General features: G+C 39.4%; 1 protein-coding gene across 2 annotated transcripts in view; it reads left to right on the top strand.

The window, feature by feature from the left end:
- Positions 1–19,153, top strand: part of syt7b (synaptotagmin VIIb) — a 104,999-nt gene that overhangs the window by 50,571 nt on the left and 35,275 nt on the right. For both annotated transcript variants that reach the window (XM_061037165.1, XM_061037164.1), the window contains exons 4-6: positions 3,817–3,920; positions 13,864–13,943; positions 14,898–15,032. In XM_061037165.1, coding sequence (XP_060893148.1) covers positions 3,817–3,920; positions 13,864–13,943; positions 14,898–15,032 — 319 coding nt within the window. The remainder of the gene's footprint in view (positions 1–3,816; positions 3,921–13,863; positions 13,944–14,897; positions 15,033–19,153) is intronic.

Consider the following 19,153-nt stretch of genomic DNA (forward strand, 5'->3'; position numbering starts at 1 on the left):
AAAAATTAGATTTTAGATTAAATTCAAAAATGTCAATATTCTCAGCTCCCTTATGGATCTTCTTGAAGGCTGTTCCAATGTCGAGGAAGCCGAAAGTAAATCAAAGAATTAAATGGTCCAAGACCGTTGATGAGGCGGATACTGTCTTCTGATTGGTTATTCCTTACTACAGCTGTGCACCAATCAAGTTTTACCAGTAGGCAGAACATGCTAAATGGTATTTTCACTCAACTCACCAAGAGACACACACACACACACACACACACACACACACACACATCAAAATAGAGGTCAATTGCACTCACAGGAGAGGGGGTATGGCTGGGGCTGTAACAGGATGTTTTTACAATTGAGTACACCTCAGTGCCAATGCTTTTTCAAGAACTAGAGAAAGTGCATATCAGTGCAAAATGAGGTCACAACTGGACTTTATTACCACTCATCCAAAGTTCCCAGTAGAGCACATGGAATAAAAAGCTTCACAGCAATGATTAGTTCTCTAATGAAGCTAGTTCCTGCAACTGATGCTCCGGAGGTCGTTTTCTAACAGAAGTCACAGTGAGAAGTGGATTTTCTTAGGGTATGAGCTCATCTCCTTGGCAAAGATCTTGTTCTAAATTAAGGATAGAAGAGATCTTACAAATTGCATGTGGGGCGCAGGAGCTGAGGTACTACAAGTGTTGCATCGGGCATCATGTTAAAGTGAGAGCTGAGACACAAAGCAGCCGTCATCTCTCAGCAGTAATCATGATGGCACGGAATCAGACTCTAAATGAAGTCCTCTGTAGATATTTAAAAATATATATATATCACAATATTTGCAATGGTGAATGGAGAAATATGAAACTTTATTATTCAAGGTCTAATTTGACTAAAAGTCTAAATGTGACAAGGAATCTAGAAATGTTTTTATTTTTAAAGAAACAAGAACAAAAATGATCATTTACACCTTAAGCACACCTCTCTTATAACACCTGAATTTTGACTCTGTCTGATTCCAAATTTGGTGTGATCTTTGTTTAACTCTAGATTTTCTTCTTCTTCTAGATTTCTGATTGACAAAATGAGAAACACATACAGACTGAAATGTAGTTTTTCAGCTCTACACACATTTGCACCTTCAGTACAACAATTACACCGCATAGTGTCATAGACTCCTGTGTGTGTAAGAGGAAACATAACTCTAAAAACATACAATACCTGAAATCATCTTTGTATTGGGATCCCCAAAAGCATTTCTGGGTGATACAAATTCAAGAGCAACACATTTTTGAAGCTTACTTGATAGTTTCTACGTACTTAAAACTAGCAGCAAACATGCTCTGGCAGTGTAGGACGCTGTCCATGGTGCTGAACTCTAGTGCTGTGGACTCATAACTGCTCTTAAAAAAATCATGTATATATGCACCATAGACATATCTCAAAGAGAGGCTTATGTGAGATCCTGCATGCAAACAATATTGCAAAGTTCAGTTGGTTGATGTCTGGTAACATTCATCATATCTTTTTTTTAAGATCACTATTCTTTATGTTATGGAGATGTAATTTGTAGCTTGACATGTAATCCTCAGCCTTTGCTCAGTTGGTGGAGTCGGTCGTCTCTTAATTGGAAGGTTGGGGTTCAATCCCCAGCTCCTGCAGCCACATGTCAGATGTGTCCTTAGGCAAGACACTGAACCCTAAATGTCTTCTTCTGCTTCGTTGGGGAGGTATGAATGTGTATGAAAAGGATTGGTTAATACTGATGGACTCTTTACATAACAGCCTTTGACATCAGTGTGTGAACGGGTGTGAATGGGGTAAGTGTGACCCGCATATCTGTGTTTTAATCACACTCTCTGATTTTTTAAAATATTAATCATGTACTGTACATGAGGCGGAGGTGGTGAACTTGTTAACAAACTTTGAGTCCCACATCCTTGATGCAGTGTGGAATGTAGCTCTTGCAAGGCAGCCTCATAACACGAATAAAAGGAATTACCTTTGGACATGTTTAAAAGATAGAAAAACCAACCTGAAGGGTAATCTGCAAACACAGTCAGAAAAGATTAAAATGCACTGCTTGAGGCACATGGCATTCAAAAATGATCACCAGGAGAGTAGTATGGAAGGTAGTTTCTTGTTATTTTTGACATTAACTTCAAGGCTGACTGATCTAACCTCACAATGAAAATCTCTTTTTATCTCCCACAGGCTCATCAAGTTTACATTCATGCAGAGGTTTGTAGCCTTGATTTAAGTGGTTTAAATCCTTCCAATTATTATCGTCAGCTTCTTTTTACCCGAAAGCTGAATTCAAATTACAAGAACAAACAAGTGAATACATTCTTGTTTTTGTCAGGATAGCTGGTTTTATTTATAGAAGAACAATGTGACAGATCTGATAAGAATCAGAGCAGCTAGTCTAAAAGACCACATCAAGTAATGTGTAGTTGTAAGAGTTATAGTCTTTAGGATTTACCTTTTGTCCACACTGGTGACTCTGATTGCTTTAATAGTTCTTGAAGTCCCCCCTGCCCAAAACGCCCCGCCAAGTGAAAAACTGTCAGACTTGCTTCTTCACACACGGAGGGCTTGGAGATCTTAAGGTCTTAAAGGAGTTTTTCTTCTTTCCGGCTGCTTGTGCTCCCTCCTGCTGGAGATTAATTCCTCTTCTTGTGCTGTTTTACAGGAGCTAGTGTTCAGATTTTTGGGGTTTATAATTTTCTCTAAAACACCAGTGTGATTGGGACCACTTATCTTATCTGTCAGCTGCAGACTGCAAGCAAAAACATCCACCCTATGATCTGCATGGCCATCATATTTGCAAATATATGGATCAGACACCTTATAAAACAGGCAATAGACCTCAATTCTGTTGCAACTGGTGCATAAAAAGCTACTGATTTATCTTTGAGTTGCTTTTGTTTGACTGAAGAAATGTAAGAAAGGCAAGTAGAGCAATATAAAGACCTTTATGTAGTTGCTTAGGAGAGGTTGGATAAGGATGATTAAGGCAGCTTAGCGAACCCATGTAATTGGCTCCAAAATGCGTAAACATTAAAAGAGCTCTGATGAGGTTGAAAAGTGAAATGTAGGACTAAATGGAAGCATCATCAGTGGGACTAATTTTTCCAGGTAGAGGGACACTTAGAGGAGGATCGACTGTACTGCTGAGTAAAAGGATGTAGCATTTATGAGCTCATTGTTTGAAGTTGTTGTTTTGCCAGCATGCCGTGCATTTTCAAGTACTTGGCAGAGAGCTAAATGAACGGTATCATCATAGGCAGTGAATGAGAGCAATAGAGAAGAGGAAAAGTAGATTGTGAAAGAAGTTTTCACCTGTCATGACGCGAACAAAGCTGCCATGTAATTTACGAGATTGAAGAGAAGAGACGGAAGCTGTAAATTGCACAGTTTCCGTCCCTGAGATATTATTTTGTCCTGACATGTGCACATTTTCCATTGATACATGCTGGGAACATGGAGCTGTTTTAGACCCCCCCTCCCCCCCACCCCTTCCCTTTTCACTCCTGCTCTCACTCTCCGTCTTATGAAGGATGATGAATGACATGGATGAATGGTAGAAGGAGGGAAACAGGGAAGGTGCATTACACTGCTTTTCTCCTGTAATACCTTTGTGGTTCTTTCAAACAAGGAGCTTTGCTGCACTTATTATTTATTTTCTTACACAATAAATAACTTGTGGAAGGATCAACAATGTACTTCAAGACTTCAGACCTCAGGAACCTCAAGTGTAACATACACACTAATATTGTCCTCTATATTCTCTCTCTCTGTCTCTCTGTCTGTCCTGTGTATGTCTCTCTCCCTCAGGCTCAGTGTCCCTCAGTGTGTTCCTGGTGTCTGTTGCGGTCGTTGTGTGTGCCGTTTGGCTGGTAGCTCTATGTGGAGTCTGCACCTGGTGCCAACGTAAACTGGTAAGTTACAGTGTTTTTATTCATATTTCCGGAAGTATATTCAATATTTATCTGCAAGGACCAGTGTGTAAGACATTGTATCTATTGGGATATATCTATTTATGGAGTTTTATATTCCTGTGTACTTCTCAATTAGTATAGAACACCTGAAAATAATAACTGATGTGTTCTCAATATGTTTGAATGAGCCCTTTATCTTGGAAGCAGGTCTTATCCATAGAAACAGGATGTTTCTACAGTAGTCCTAGATGGAATAATCAAACACAAGCTCTGTAGAGGGCATCTCTTCTGGACAGATGCCACAAGTGCTAGACGTGGTCCTTCAAATCTTTCACATATATATATATATATATATATGTATATATTTTTTTTAAATGTCTTTATTGGTTTGCACAGAGGATAAGAACACATACAGTTGGCATAGAGTTGACATTGTACTGTGGGTCATCTTTTGTGAACCTCATTCCTGCCTTCACCCGCCCATCCTGATCTCTTTTAACCAGAGGTCACTATAAACCACAACACTTTCAGGATTTTTATTACAACTTCACTACTTAGTCAATAGTTGGTTGACAGAAATTGCTAAATACACTTTTTTGGAATACCAAACACACTCTATCTCAAGATTTTGGCACTGCGGGGCGCTGGTGGCGCAGTGGTTAGAGCACGCGCCCCATGTATGGAGGCTGGTCTTCCAAGCGGGCGGCCAGGGTTAAAATCCAGCCTGTGGCTCCTTTCCCACTCTCTCTCCCTGGTTTCCGACTCTATCCACTGTCCTATCTCTCAATTAAAGGCTCAAAAAGCCCAAAAAAAAATTTAAAAAAAAAATCTAAAAAAAAAAAAAAGAAAAGATTTTGCCACTGCAAAGATGTTATTGGTATCACTGTAATCTTTAGATGATAAATGGATTGGACAAAACAAGAGACTGAATAGGATCTCCTAGGGCTATAGGCAATTAAGATAGCAAATAAGAAGCATTTTATTCTTCTTTTCTGGAGAGCAGACATGGAAATGGAAAAATAACTGATTTTTGTTCCGTCAAAATTAAACACATCACTAAAAAATCTTCTAAATTAGGTTTTCTACAAAATTAATAAAAAATAAAAAAAACTCTATACTCTCTAATATTAAAATAAATCTTTAGACAAAATAAGAAAGACTTTCTACAATAACAAAATATTATAAATAAAGAAAACATGCATTTTAAATTGGCATCAACCTCATAAAAATAAAATATAGACACATTGAAATACGAACTGGAGCTCTCTGTACTTTGTTGGATTTTCCTTGCTGCAATTTGCAGTAGGTAGGGGGAAAAAGAATGGAGGTTCTCAACCCTGCGACTGAGGGCAAAGAGCTCTCATGAAGACACATCTCCATATACTTCCACGTTCTCTTCCAACACGTCTCTGACCAACCACCACTGTTCATGGCTGAGATGAATTGCAGTCGTGTGGGCAGTCTGGTTTTCTTTTGATGACTTTGTGACCTTGAATTGAATGTATACAGTGATTGCCTGCTTTGTGTTGTTTGTAGAAGAGTGTTTTTCTCCCCCTGTGCTCTCTGCGCACAGCAGCAGAGAGAGGCTGTATGTTTGGCCATGACAGCAAACATGATCTGAGACCTCAGTGCTTTCTGTAAACATGGCTTTGTGCGCTCTGAGCTTTGTGCATCATGGCTGTGTGCCTCTGGCCTCCAGCGCCATGCTAATGATTCATATGCTAATGAGCATCTCTCTGAGCTATTGGCTGCTGATGTAGAAACGGTAATTCTCCCATACATTTTGATCTGCTGGCATTTCATACACTCGGTCCTCCCTTTTGTCCCCTCTCCCATCTGTCCGTCCCGCTGTTTGAGGAGGGACTGCAGCTTAGTGATTGATCAAAGACACAAAAGCTGGGGGTTAACTGGCCTATTCAGAGGAAAATAACAAAAATACATTTTCTGGTCTTTTGGGAAGCACTCTGGGCTGCAGATTTTTATGTATGGAAGGCGCTATGTAAATAAAGCTGAGTTGTGTTGAGTTAAATGAGACAATTTTCCTCAGAAACATTTCTAACAGCAGACTTGTCTTTTGAAGTATGCTAAGTGCTCTTTAAAATCCACAGTGCTATTATTGGCTCGCAGTAAAACCCTGGAACAAACAAACCCGCTCAATGTCTTTGTTTATCCTTGTGTTATCTATGTCTATGTCTTTGTTTTTTGTCTCACCCTTCTTCAACTTCTCTACCAAATAGTCTGGTTTGTATTTGTCCCTTTGTCTCTTTATCTCATGTCCTCGTCAGAATGTCACTGATTTCCTTTTCCAAGACCATCCCTCTCTTCTCATCCCTGCTGCCATTGCAGTTACCCTTCAGAGTCCTTGCATCTTGTTTTTAATCTTCCTTATTGTAATCTTTTGTTTGTTGGTGTGCTGCTTTTCTAAAGTTAAAAAACAGAACACCACAGAACCTACAGGTAAGAAACATCCAAAGAATGTGCCAGGAGTGAAAAGTATCAAAGGTACCATCTATTAAAATGCTGATCTATTTACTAAAATAAATAAATCTGCCAATGAAATGTCAGAAAAATTAATAAAAAAATTGGGGTTTATGTGGTATTAATAGCCAATAATAAGGTTGCTGTAGTTAACAGCTCAGCAGTATCTTTACTGGTTCCAATTTGTATCCAGATGCACACAAACCTGGATCGCAGTCTGTCATTGGGCATGTTTTGCAAAGTTATACTTGGGTGATAAGTGGGTTAACCTTTGTTAATCCAATCCAATTCTCTTTTTGTCCAATTCACTGAATATCTCCTCATGGTCTGCTATCTGTTGTGTGTGTGCACTGTGTTTTTACACAGCCTGTAAATAGGCAACGAACAAAGTAGTCGGAGTGAGCCACACAACACAATACCAGCCAAACAGCAACAGGTGGCCACATACCGACCTCTATCTTTAGATGACTTTCCTTCTTCCAATCCAACACCTATAATTACTTCATGAAGGGAATACAAATTCATTTCCCCTTTTTGAAGCCAGCAGACGCTCCAGGTATGCTGATACATACCTGTGACACCTGCTTGAGTTGCTGTTGTGTTCACAGTTAGGTAGTTTACATGAGGCAGAAGTAGATCAGTGAGCATCAGGAGTGTTTAGAGATTTTCTTTTTTTTTTAGGGGGGGGGGCTTTTAATACCTTTATAGGACAGTGCACTGCTTTGCCACATCCCTCTGCTGCTGTGCTCCCCGTGGTTGCGACACACCTCGACATGCACAGGGGTGCGAGGGCCCTTCATCACTGCTTGCAGTTTTCATTATGATTATATTTTGGTAAAATGGTCAATAAGGCCTACTCCATTGCTTTTCTTATGGACACTGAACCTTTCCCTAGCCTTAACCAAAAGTGCTTGTGTTGCCTTAATGTTCAGGAATCCTAATACAGACAACAATTCTATCTTTCTATACATTTCTGCTTTAAAAAAAATAATGTTAATGATACATTATCTTAAACTCAAGGAATGAGGTTTTCTAAAGTCATGTATTGTATGATAAATCACTCACGTTACATACATATAAACGGATACATTTCTGCTTTTAAAAGGAATACATTTATATGAGAGAATGAGTTTCAGGAGTGATGAAGCTGTCTGGAGCTGGTCTCCAGCCATAGGTTGTCTTGTGGGACTTTAAGGGGGAGGAGAGTGGGAGGAGGTGGGAAGTGAGAGTCAGAGCAAGAATCTGCCACAGAGGAACGAAGACGGGCATAAAAGAGAGGCTGGATGCTCAGTGTTAAACATCCACCCATTTGACGAAAAAAGATGACGAAAGAAGAAGAACCAAAGGTGGAGGCTCATCAGGGAAGCTGGGCGGCAACGCTTCAGCTGACGTCCTCATATCTCCAATTTATCTTAAGTTCATCTATAACACCCTTATTCTGGATTCTGTTTCAAACCTCCTCTATTCTGTCCCTTTCTGTTTCTCACATGCTCCCTCTCTCCGTCCTCTCCTTCTTCCCTTCTGCTTCTCATATCCTCCCACCGTCTCTCTACCTTCTCCACCCTCTCCTCTCCTGCCTCCTTAAGATTTTATGATTCTCTTTAATGATAGATGAGCTGCACTTGATAGCATATTCTCCTTTGCTAGAAATATATCCTTCTCTGAGACCCTGGATCAAATACTATTCTGTCATGTGTGTTAACTTGGTCCAGTATATTTGTCTACAGTGTAGTGGCTGATTATAGGAATAGTTGAGACCTGGCCTGAGGCTTTGTTTCCATTGGAAATGTTTGTGCCAAGCTGGACACATGATATGTGACATGATAAATAATAGAGCATATTGTGGATGCATTAGAGATGGATACAGTGGAATACTGCAGGATACTGAAGGCTGTATTTATATAAATATTCAGCACTGTGCTGTTTGAGAGCCTGCAGGCTGCAATCTGCTTAAAAACCTTCATTGATAACAAGTAATGGCATTCATCATCAAGTTCAAAAGTGAGCAGTAAATTTCTCAACCAGCAAATCTTCTATCAAAGTCTGAAAAGAGATTCAGTCATGTAAAAACAAACATTAGCCTTCGCAATAGACATTTGTTTTTTCATTATGTGTTAGTAGTGTGAGTAAAACTGACCTATCACCTATGAGTGGTTTTTAGTTGAATGCAAAAAAACAAGGAAACAGCTGAATAGACAGCAAAAGAGGGAATACTGGTCAAATGCACTGACTGAAATACAAAACCTCAGAACCTACCAATTCAGTTCATTGACAGACATTCAATGACAGTTAACCCTTTAACAGCCTTTTAACATGTATCACCCACTTCACAGTGAGTTTGAGCATTAACCCTCAGGCCGACGTTTTAAGGCCCTGACACACCAAGCAGACAGCAAAGAGCTAGTGTCGCTTTTTGTCTTGGCCAAAAAGCTGCACTAGAAGACACCGCATAGACTACAGCTGATGGCCAACCACCTCGTGCGTTATGCGCATGCGTGAGAGGAAATAACTCTCCACGTCAGCAAGCCATGCTGTTCCGTTGTTATGATACGAGAAGATCATTTTTCACGCCACGGTCGTGCACTACTCGTATTATAGGTAGCCTACTAATCGAGAACAATGTCTGATAAAATGTTGAAAATGGCACTGGCGTTGTCAGCCCTTGGTCTTTTAGTGGAAAAAGAAAAGAAGAGGCGACAAATAAGGAGAAACCGCACTAATGGATGAAAGCATGGATACTACAGCGACATGCTCAAGCGGCTTTCCCGAACTCTTGTCGAGTGCTGGAGATAAATTAAACCTCCGTAGAGCCAATCAGAGAGACTCCTCTCACAGACGGCAGGCGCTGAGTCATCACCAAAAAAGGGCCGACTGGTAGCGACGGAGCCGGACACACCGCAAAAACTAGGGCGATGACCGACGGCCTCCATTCTGCACTCCATCCTCACATCTCAAGTTGGCATAAGAACTTTAAACAATGACCAGCTCACAATCGATGAAGTCCGGCCTAATGTCTTGAAATATAGTCTGTCATACCCATGAGATAATAGGTGCTCACTGCTCAGACATTATATGGAATTAAGAAGAAAAACTTTGTGCACTTATTTAACAATATTCAAGGTTAGATGAAGCACTGAAAAATGCTCCCTTAGCCTTCACCATTTCTAAATAGGTCAGTAAACACATAAAAACTGAGAGTGCACAGAAAATATTCACTTCTAATCATCGACGGTTTATACGTTTTTTACAACGTGTCTCCCCCTCCTCCCATTGTACAAATGTTAGGACATTGGATGTGTGCTAATTCATTGAACATATGAAGTTTGCGCAGTAGGGATTGCTTGTTGTTGTTTTCTAGGTTCACCCACCACCATAGCCGGTTGGCTGAACAGATTCACCCGACACTGCACAAAACAACCGCATTTGGCTGGTGGCAGACGCCAACGCAATGCATCGTAAAAATTATTAATTTCCACAACCCTTATGTTTTTGGCTTTACTTTTAGGGAGCTGTCATGTTGTCCATCTTTTTATGCAGTCAACAACATTGACTCATTTAAAGACAGCAGTTTTCCTACATGTGTCGTAATCTCATCATTAGTTTAATGATTCCTCACTGACTATATGCATCGTGACAGACCCTCTTATGTGACATTTCTTCGTTTCATTAATTAGTAAAGCAACACAAGTGAGCTCAGCAAATCATGATTTCAGACTGTCCTCATTTTGAGGCCATCGTCATCTTTTACATGGCTGCAGACATCAGCTCTATCACTTAGAACACACTCAGCTGGGGCTTTAAAATTGTATGCTTTCTCAGTATGTGTGTTAGTCTCTTCAGCATCTGCCAACAATGACATGACATTAGGTGAAGTGTAAAAAAAAAAGTAGCCTGTAGGCATGATTTTGAAACAGTTACAGCATGTGACATGACTGTGAAAGATGTGACTTCACACCAAGGGCCCCTAAATGTTCCTAATGAAGGGGCTAAATGAAACAAAACATTAAATAATTTAATTAATTATGTATTTTAATTTGTTTTTAATTTTTATAATTTATATTTCATGTTTTTATTTGCTGTTTCACATGATTGTTGACATGTGTTGTCACTTGTGTTTTTATGCTCTATGTGAATTCATTCATTCATTTAAAGCCTTAACACTTACAAAAAATTATATATATTTTTTGAAGCCAATATAAAATGGCTTTTTAAAAATAATAATAATAATAATAATAATAATAATGATCTTTATTTATAGAGCACTTTTCAAAAACAAGTTACAAAGTGCTTTACAAGGACAGCCAATGTAAAAACAGGCAGGTCACAGAATAATAAACAAGGCAAGATTAAGAAATAACAATACATTAAGATATAAAATCCATTTAAAAGAACTGTAAAATACATAAAATTATTTTAAAGGAACTTAAAAAAATGAAATTCAAGTTACTTTTTAAAATCAACTAAAATCAGGAAAGGCTCGCCGGTTAAAGTGTGTCTGAAGAAGGGACTTCAAAAAGATGACTGACTCACGGCTACACCTAATGCTAATTGCATACAGAAGGACAATTATTTATTATAAAACCACTAATAAAATGGAATTTTCAAATGAACTTGCAATGACATATTTAATCACTTTGATTTCTACATCATCATGTCTGCTACTGTTCTCTCTGTTTGCAAAAGAGTTATTTATAGTCACAGAGGGGAAGAGTGTGCTATTACATTTTGAGGCAGAGAGCAAGAGTTAGATTGACACATCAAAGAAGGAAGTTATGAATTATTATAACATCATGCTTGACAGTTCATGTACAGAAAAAGCAGAAAGGTTTGATGTTGTAGGAGGGGAAAGTGGGACAATTTTATCACCAAACCTAGGTCCCTCTGCATGTACAAAACAATAAGACTCGCTGCTATAAAAATAACAGGAGACCAATGATAAGTTACATAAATAAGTAAACAATTCTCCAGTATAACACAATAACACAACATACCTGCAAGGAATTCATCTTATATAAAACTCATCACAATGTGAAGAAACTACACGTTTGTTCTCTGTTAGGTGGGGGTTGTTTCTGCTGTATAAATCCAATGAAGAAATCATGAAACAGACTGAAGATTATAACGCCATTTAATTGGCCCAGGTCAGACAACCTGACCAAACACGCATGCTTACAAATCGCTGACAAAGTAACAGTGTTCACAGTGCTGCTTATATTCTGTTAAAAGGTGCAGCCCACAAATTCCTTTCTATTTGGGTACATCACTATAAAACAATAAAGATGACATGACACTGATTTGTATACATAACAAATGTAGACTCTTTGTTGTTGACAACATATGGTTGGCTCCTACACAAATAAAGATCTGCTACAATTTAGGTGTTTCACCCATATAATGTTACAGCTTCAGAGACCCAAAGTAGGAGTGCTAACAGGTGGTAGACAGACCTAAAAAGTACATTTCACAAAGTTACCAAGATGAATGAATTTCATCAAAATTCGTACTAACATTCTCATAGCCGAAATGTCCATAAGGATAATATTTCACTTGTAAATGTTCATCACCTGGAGGTTTCAGCTTTGAATCTTAATTCTTTTCATTTTGGCATGATGTGATATTGATAACCAAGGTGGAGGCGTCGTCTGTAAAGTCCAGCATGAATATTGAAAAAAATGACATATGTGATTAAAACTCAGTCAAGCTTATCGGAAAGATAATTATCCACAGCAACAGATGGCTGTAAAGCCAACGTCTCCAGACGGGATCGAGTCCAAAATGATGTGTAATAAATATGGATAAAACTTCTATTGAAAAGCAAGTCTTGGTGTTGTCTGTGTAGTAGACTTTATGTGTGGATTTCATACCACATGTGGTTTTTATGTGCTTGCTGTGAGATTATAATGAAAAAATTATGTAAAGGTAGGGGGTCTGCATGACTCAGCTAGAGAGCTCAGTGGTATCACCCTCCAGTGTTCAGTTAATATAGTTCAATAAAAACATGGGGGTCAACGCTGTAACTACAGTATATTGCTCTGCTGAAAAGCATGATCTATTAAGTGGAAAGAAAAAATGCAGAAAGTAAGTAAGATGTGTGGTATACATCAGTTTCTTTTCTGCCAATCTTGTATTTTTTCACTCTCCAAATGAGCCTGTTTATCCCCTAAATACTCTGGAGAGACTCTGGTCTACTGTGAGTAGACTGGCTATTGTTCTGATTTGTATTGTCTGGATTTCTTTCTTTACAATATCTGGGTGTTTGTTTGTTTGTTTACATAAACAGCTTTATACTTGATACCAGTTTAACGTCAGTCCAGATACAAACACTCATTGTCAAGATTGTATTTAATTCCCTGGGAACAACATTATAATAGAGGATAAGAAGATTTGAAATCCCCAGTAAATGTGTTAACATTCTTTAGTTCACCGAAACACAGAGCTCTGACTGAGGGGAGGAGAGGACTTGTTGTGGAGATTGCTGTGCTTGATGTTTGTTAAGGAGAAGAAGAAGCCTCAGTCTTAATCTATTAATTTCTTAAGGTAATTATCTCAAATATTTTCAGTGGAATTAATATAAAATCACTTTATTGCTGAATGAGTAAACACAAAGGTGATTGAGTGTATGCTCCACTGGTGAAAGCCCTTACAAATACTATGATACCAAATAATCAACACTGGGTGACAAGTTGACTCTTGAGCCTAAACAATGTAACCTTTAAGTTGTGTTTATGATCTCAAGTGTACTCAAGCAGCAGAAGGTCCCCAAACACTGTTCTTGTTGTCTTTAAGTGGTATCACTATAGCTGTGTAGTTTTCAGATGTAGTTGTGTTTTATAGGCAGAACACATCAGCTGCTGGGTTGCTGACAACATAACCACAGTCTCTGTATGTGTTAGCTCTGTGGCTATGCTGCAATGTCTGACCAACATAATAAATACAGTATCTTTAGCTTTTATATGTGTAATGAACCATGCTATGGCAACTCAAACAGAAAGGGGTTTAAATAAATAAATCATAGCTAATCATAGTAAAAAATATCAAGTTTTGATGAATGTCTTCCAGCTTTAAGTTATCATTGTATTGTCAGAATTATGTGTAGCTCACATCACATCACAGGATTGTAATGGAGCTATTCAGTCTAATAAATCTAAACCACTGTGCCCTGTGGTATAATGTTATCGGTGTCCTTTGGGTGTTAAAACATGTTTGTGCATGTGTTATGTTGTGAACGTGTTTTTTCATCATAGTTAAACGTTCCCTCGTCACGTTTGATGCAGGCTGTAGTCCTGGCTTCAAACCAAGTGTGTCTCCTTCCATCATTTACCTTCTTATTCGACATGTGGGAAACCTGATGCTGCTCTGAAGCCTTCATAATGAGCATTTGACTTTCAAAAATGTGTTTCTAAGAAATGATCATGAGATGACTCTAAAATCTGTGTGTCTCTGTCCCTCTCTTGTGTCTCTGCAGGGGAAGAGGAACAAACCCGGGGTGGAGGCTGCCAGCTCTCCAGAATCTGTGAGAGGTCGAGGGGAAAATAAAGCCATCAAGTAGGTGTCAGACAGGTTTATATGCAGGTATAAAGAAATGATCTATGATGTGGTGATATTAACAATTTGTAATCGTCAGTTACTAATTAAAAAGCTAATCCTGTACAAGGTTGGAAATGTCCAACATGCCATGATTTTATTGATTATCAAAAGATTTGTCTAAATTTATCTTTCCCTGAATCACTTTTTTATAAAATGACTGTGTGCAGCCTATTTTTAACAAAGTAATGTAAAATTAAAGGTCCAGATGTAACTGAGTTGTCCAAACAACAAAAACAATATGATCAGTTTGACAGAATGGACAGACAGACAGACAGACAGACAGACAGTCTGATGGATGGGTGGGTGGATGGAAAGAAGGATGCATTTTTTATTTGATATAAATCTCTAAGGATCTTTGATAATTCTGTCAAAAGAAAGATTTAAGGTTAAATGTCCTGAATGTACCACTTTGAATCACGTAGCTAAATGTTTCATGTATTTTACCTGCTTTTGAAAAGTTGTTCCCTGAGCTCGTATGTATTTCATTTCTCCAATAATCCGATGTCTTTGTTTACATTTAACTGTTTTTTGCCTCCTCTGTTTTATTTTTGTGGTAAAAACATGACGTAACTTCTTCCTATCTCACTGTTTGGTGATTTATCATGTATTAACATTTCACTTGATCAGTTTTAAAGATATGTAACTTATAAAACAGTTACCCTGAACCTCTCTGCAAACTGTAATGGATGTAAGGTTACAACATGTATGAGAAAAATGCATTAAGCCTCTACTGTATGCTTCATGAACTGTTTTAGAATATGGATCTCTCCACTTGACCTTTATATTGATGAGACACTATTATTCAATATTTTTTTCCTCCTTGTTTCTGACATATTATTCTGTTTCTGTCTCATAGCTGTTTTTGCTGCCCTTACCTGTCTCACCTCTCCCTGTCGCTCTCTTTGGCCACAGTGATCTAGACAGAGACTTTTGGAATAACAACGATAGCAGCAACGTGCAACAGAGGTGGAGCTCCTACCCGCCCAAGGAGTTCCTCTTAAACATGTCTCCTTATGCACCGTATGGAGACCCTCGCCTCACGCCCAAGTGAGTCTCTGTCACGGCTGGTAAGGGACCCCTCTGTCCAAGCAGGGCTGTAATGAAAAGGGGCTTACGTGCACCTTGGAAAACTCATCCGAAGCTGTGCGAGTAGCTGTCATAGTAAAAATTGGACGTAATTCTCACAGTGGATTTTGATTTGCACTGTTATTGGTGATTTTAACAAAGTCTATTATTTGGCTACATTATCATTTGGAAAACATAGACAGAACAAACCAAAGGCTGATCAATATATCACTCTTAGCAAAGAGAAGGTCATATTTAATAGTCTAAAGGAGGGCAGAATGCCTCATTTTGTAACGCTGTCTGGACACATATCTTCAAACAGAAGTCTCCTCTCATCCCTGGTAATCCTCATGTTTTTTGCTTTCAGGCATGTCCTCAGTGAGTCGGTGTTTAGTATGCACTGCTGGCCATGCAGCACTTGATAGAGATGTGCACCATCCCTCAATATTACTGTGATTCCTAGGCCTGCCCTCCCACTGACATAAATATAACAATATTCCACATGATTGCTTTTAGATAGAAATTCAGTGTTTCTGTCTGCTACAAGCCAAGAGGAATTTATTTATAAACCCTATATGAAAACAGGCTTTAAATCACAGATGTTAACGAGAGAGAAAATTTCATAAAGGATCAAATGTTGGATATCCTTTTTTTTTTTCAGTCCTGCCTGCTAGTTTCAGCCAGAAAAGCACAGAACATCAAATCTGGGATGAAATCATTTTATTTTGCTTCCACACGGTGCACAGGGTGTACAAGTGAAAGGTTTGATAGCCCCTTTCCCTACAGCCCTGCTAGCCTCATCAGACCCTCTTTACCTCTCACCTGCAGCCCATGGAGTGTTACCATGGAGACGGACAACCCTCGGAGAGCAGATCTCACTGTTTCACCTGAACCTTTTCCCCCTATTTGTACAACCCATTCTCTGTTCTCGAAAACTGCTCCTCAGAATGCTGTAGCAAACAATTACTTCAGCATTCAGTTGGTAAAGCCTGCAGGAGTCGTCAGAGGGTTGCCTGTTTATTATTTAGATGTTTTTTGTTCTTTCTGTTTTTATAATTAAAGCAGTTATTGTAAAAAAAATGTTTTCATAAGAATTCTCATTGCTTTCTGGCATTGTGTTAGACGAAAAGATTAACACCACTTTCTGTCTCTTACTGTTGCAATAAATTAACATTAACGCCAAAGCAAGAAGGTTAGCTTAGCTTAGATGGCTTAGCTTAATTTAGCTGAGCATGAAGTCTGGAAACAAGGGGAAATAGCCTGGCCTCACAGCTACAAAAACCTGCAACTCGACCCTCTAAAAATCACCAATTAACACATTGTATCTGGTTTCATGAATCCGCTGTCTTCAACCACATACCCAAAGGGTAAAAGCATCAATTTGCTGTTTAACAGAGGGTAACAATATAGTCAACATAGCCCACAAGCTATGCATAGGCAACAGTGGTTGAGGAGGTGGAGCGGGTTTTCACAAATTGGAAGATGGTTTGATCCCTAAATAAGGCTAACGCTGTGTGAGAGTGAGGGAAGTTGTTGGCAGCCGCTTGTTATCAGTGTATGAATGTGTGTGTGGACTTTTCTGTTTAAGCACTTTGAGAGGTCAGAGGACATAAAGGTGCTAAATATAGGAGCAGGCCGTTTTCTGTGTCACCTGGTTCTAGTTTCATAATTAGCATACCTATATTGGAAGTAATATCGATCTTCTCATCTAATCTCTGCCAGAAAGCTAATAAGTATGATTCTAAATATATCTAACTGTTTCTTTTAATGGGGTGGTTTCTGTTCATTTTCTTTCACTATTGTGTTTTGTTTAGTCTTTTTGTGAGTGTGTAGTGTTTTTACTCCTCTCACCTCTCCATCCCCTCGCTATGTTTTCTCTGCTCATTTATTGTCACTACTCCCACTATCACTCAGCGTACTGTAAGTGCTTTAAGGCTGCTTGATAGCCCTCCTGAGTATGCTCCACTGAGCCCTGTTCCAAAAATAGACCCACTGTCTCTGTTGTGTATTGTTCAGCAATTAAGTGTTTGGATGGTAAAACGTCTGTTTCATATCCACCTCCATTTTTTCATTTAGCTGTATCTCACACATCACTGAGGCATTTAGTGAACCTGTTCCTTCGTATCCTCTCTAATTACACCTCAATTGACTCTTTCATAACCACAGTAATCAATGACTCTGTGCTGTGTCTCTGGAGTGGTGTCTGAGCGATTTTAATATCAGCAGTGATCGTTGTGATGGCATTGCACTGTGCTACTTATATGGTAATCTTTTTATACTTGATCGACATTCAATTTGTCAGAGATAGTGGCATTTTTCAGATAGGAAACAGCAGATCTAAGAGGCAAATATTTTATACTCCTTTCCAATCAAATACATTTTTCAAAGCAGACTTTTACACTTTTTACACAAGTGAAGAAATGCCTGAGAATTATAATTAAAACACCATTGTAAAAAAACTAAACTAGAGCAAAAACCAAAAACAATTGTGGTCTAGTTAAAGTGCATCCTAGTAGAAGGGATATTCAATCTGCTCGTAAGAATTCATTCATTTTACCTTCAGCCTACACTTAATGTCTAAATGTTGTTGAACACATCATCCTGGTGTGCAGCTGTGTGTTTTGGTTTGTCCTCACTCAGTGGGATGTCACTGTTCTGAAGTGTACAGTCTGTCTGTCTCTGGGTCCAGGCCATCTGGGGTGGATTTGTTGACATGATAACAAATGAGTTGTGGGATTTTACTGTGGAGAAAATGTTACACAAACTCATTAGATAAAAGTGCTTCTGTTTTCATTATGAGCTGCAGGTGAGCTGCTGTGAGATTAAAGAGACATTAGTGTTTTATTATCATCAGCTGCTTCTGTACCGTAAGAATGGGAAGGTGATGTATCCACATCATTACCAAGCTATTATGCCCTATTCATGCAGCCAGCAGGTTGGTCATTGTTGGCCCCTGTGCAGTAAAATGTGGCTGACATGCTGTGTCTGATCCCTGAAACTCTTTGGCCTGTTTCTCATTTCAGATGTATAAAAAATGATTATAGTGGCAAGGTTGCTATGAAAAAGTAATCCATATTTATACTCTACTCTTTACAAGTGAATTGGGCCTTGTAGATAATCTTAAAAAACTGCTTACATAAAGTTACCCACCGGCTTTCACTTTTTGCAGTTTTGAACAAAACAGTGTGCCTTTAAAGATATCCTTGTTCAGAGGGAACAGTTTTCTCCAATCTACTCCCAGGGTTAGACAGTATCACATGCATCTCTGCACAGACCTCTTCACTGTTTTTTTTTATTGCTGTCTGGCTGGCTGACTGGCTACAGATGCTCCAGGTTTTTTGTTGTGAACTGGACACTTGTGGCTTCACTGAGAGCTCACACACAAAGTGTCTTACTCACCCGTTTGACTAACTTTGCTGATGACTCTTCTGCTCTCCGGCGTCTGTCTCTCGTCTGTACGTCTCTCTTTCTCCTGGTCCTTTCTTTCTGTCTGTCCGTGTTTCTTGTTACTACTGTTCCTCCCAGTGGGGCTGCAGATAAGGGTGGGCAGGGTGGTGCTGGACCCTCGCCGGGGGCCAGCAGCAGCGGGGGTGGTGCTTGCTCTGGGACTGGGGCGGGGCCCAGTCGCAGTGACAGTGTTCGGAGCATGGTGACGGGGGGCAGCAAGGCCGGGCGCTGGCAGATGGTCCAGAGCCACATGCATGCCGGAGGCCTGCGATTTGGCAAGTGAGTGGCACATGGTGACAAGGTATACGCATGAGGGTCTTCAGGGGGACAACAAAGCATGGTGTGGATATCAAGGAAGAGTGTGAGTTTGTAAAATCATCATGAATGCCATTGTTGCATGAACACAAGATAGACATGAACAGAAGATATGTTTGACACCGTGCAGATGAAGATGTGAGGCAGACCTGAAGCCAGCTGCTGCAGAGTGTACCTGTGTGCATGAGTAACTGCTTCTTGAAGCCTCTTGACTACAGAGGGATTCGTCACTCATAAGCAAATACTATTTTTATGTCAGCTTCAAACCTTCCACCAGCTGATGTCAGGACTGTCTCCGACACAGTCGTGCTGGGTCTCTGCACGCTCAGAGTTTCTGTAGG

This window comes from Labrus mixtus, chromosome 1 (assembly GCF_963584025.1).
Source record: "Labrus mixtus chromosome 1, fLabMix1.1, whole genome shotgun sequence".
NCBI classification, from domain to species: Eukaryota; Metazoa; Chordata; class Actinopteri; order Labriformes; family Labridae; genus Labrus; species Labrus mixtus.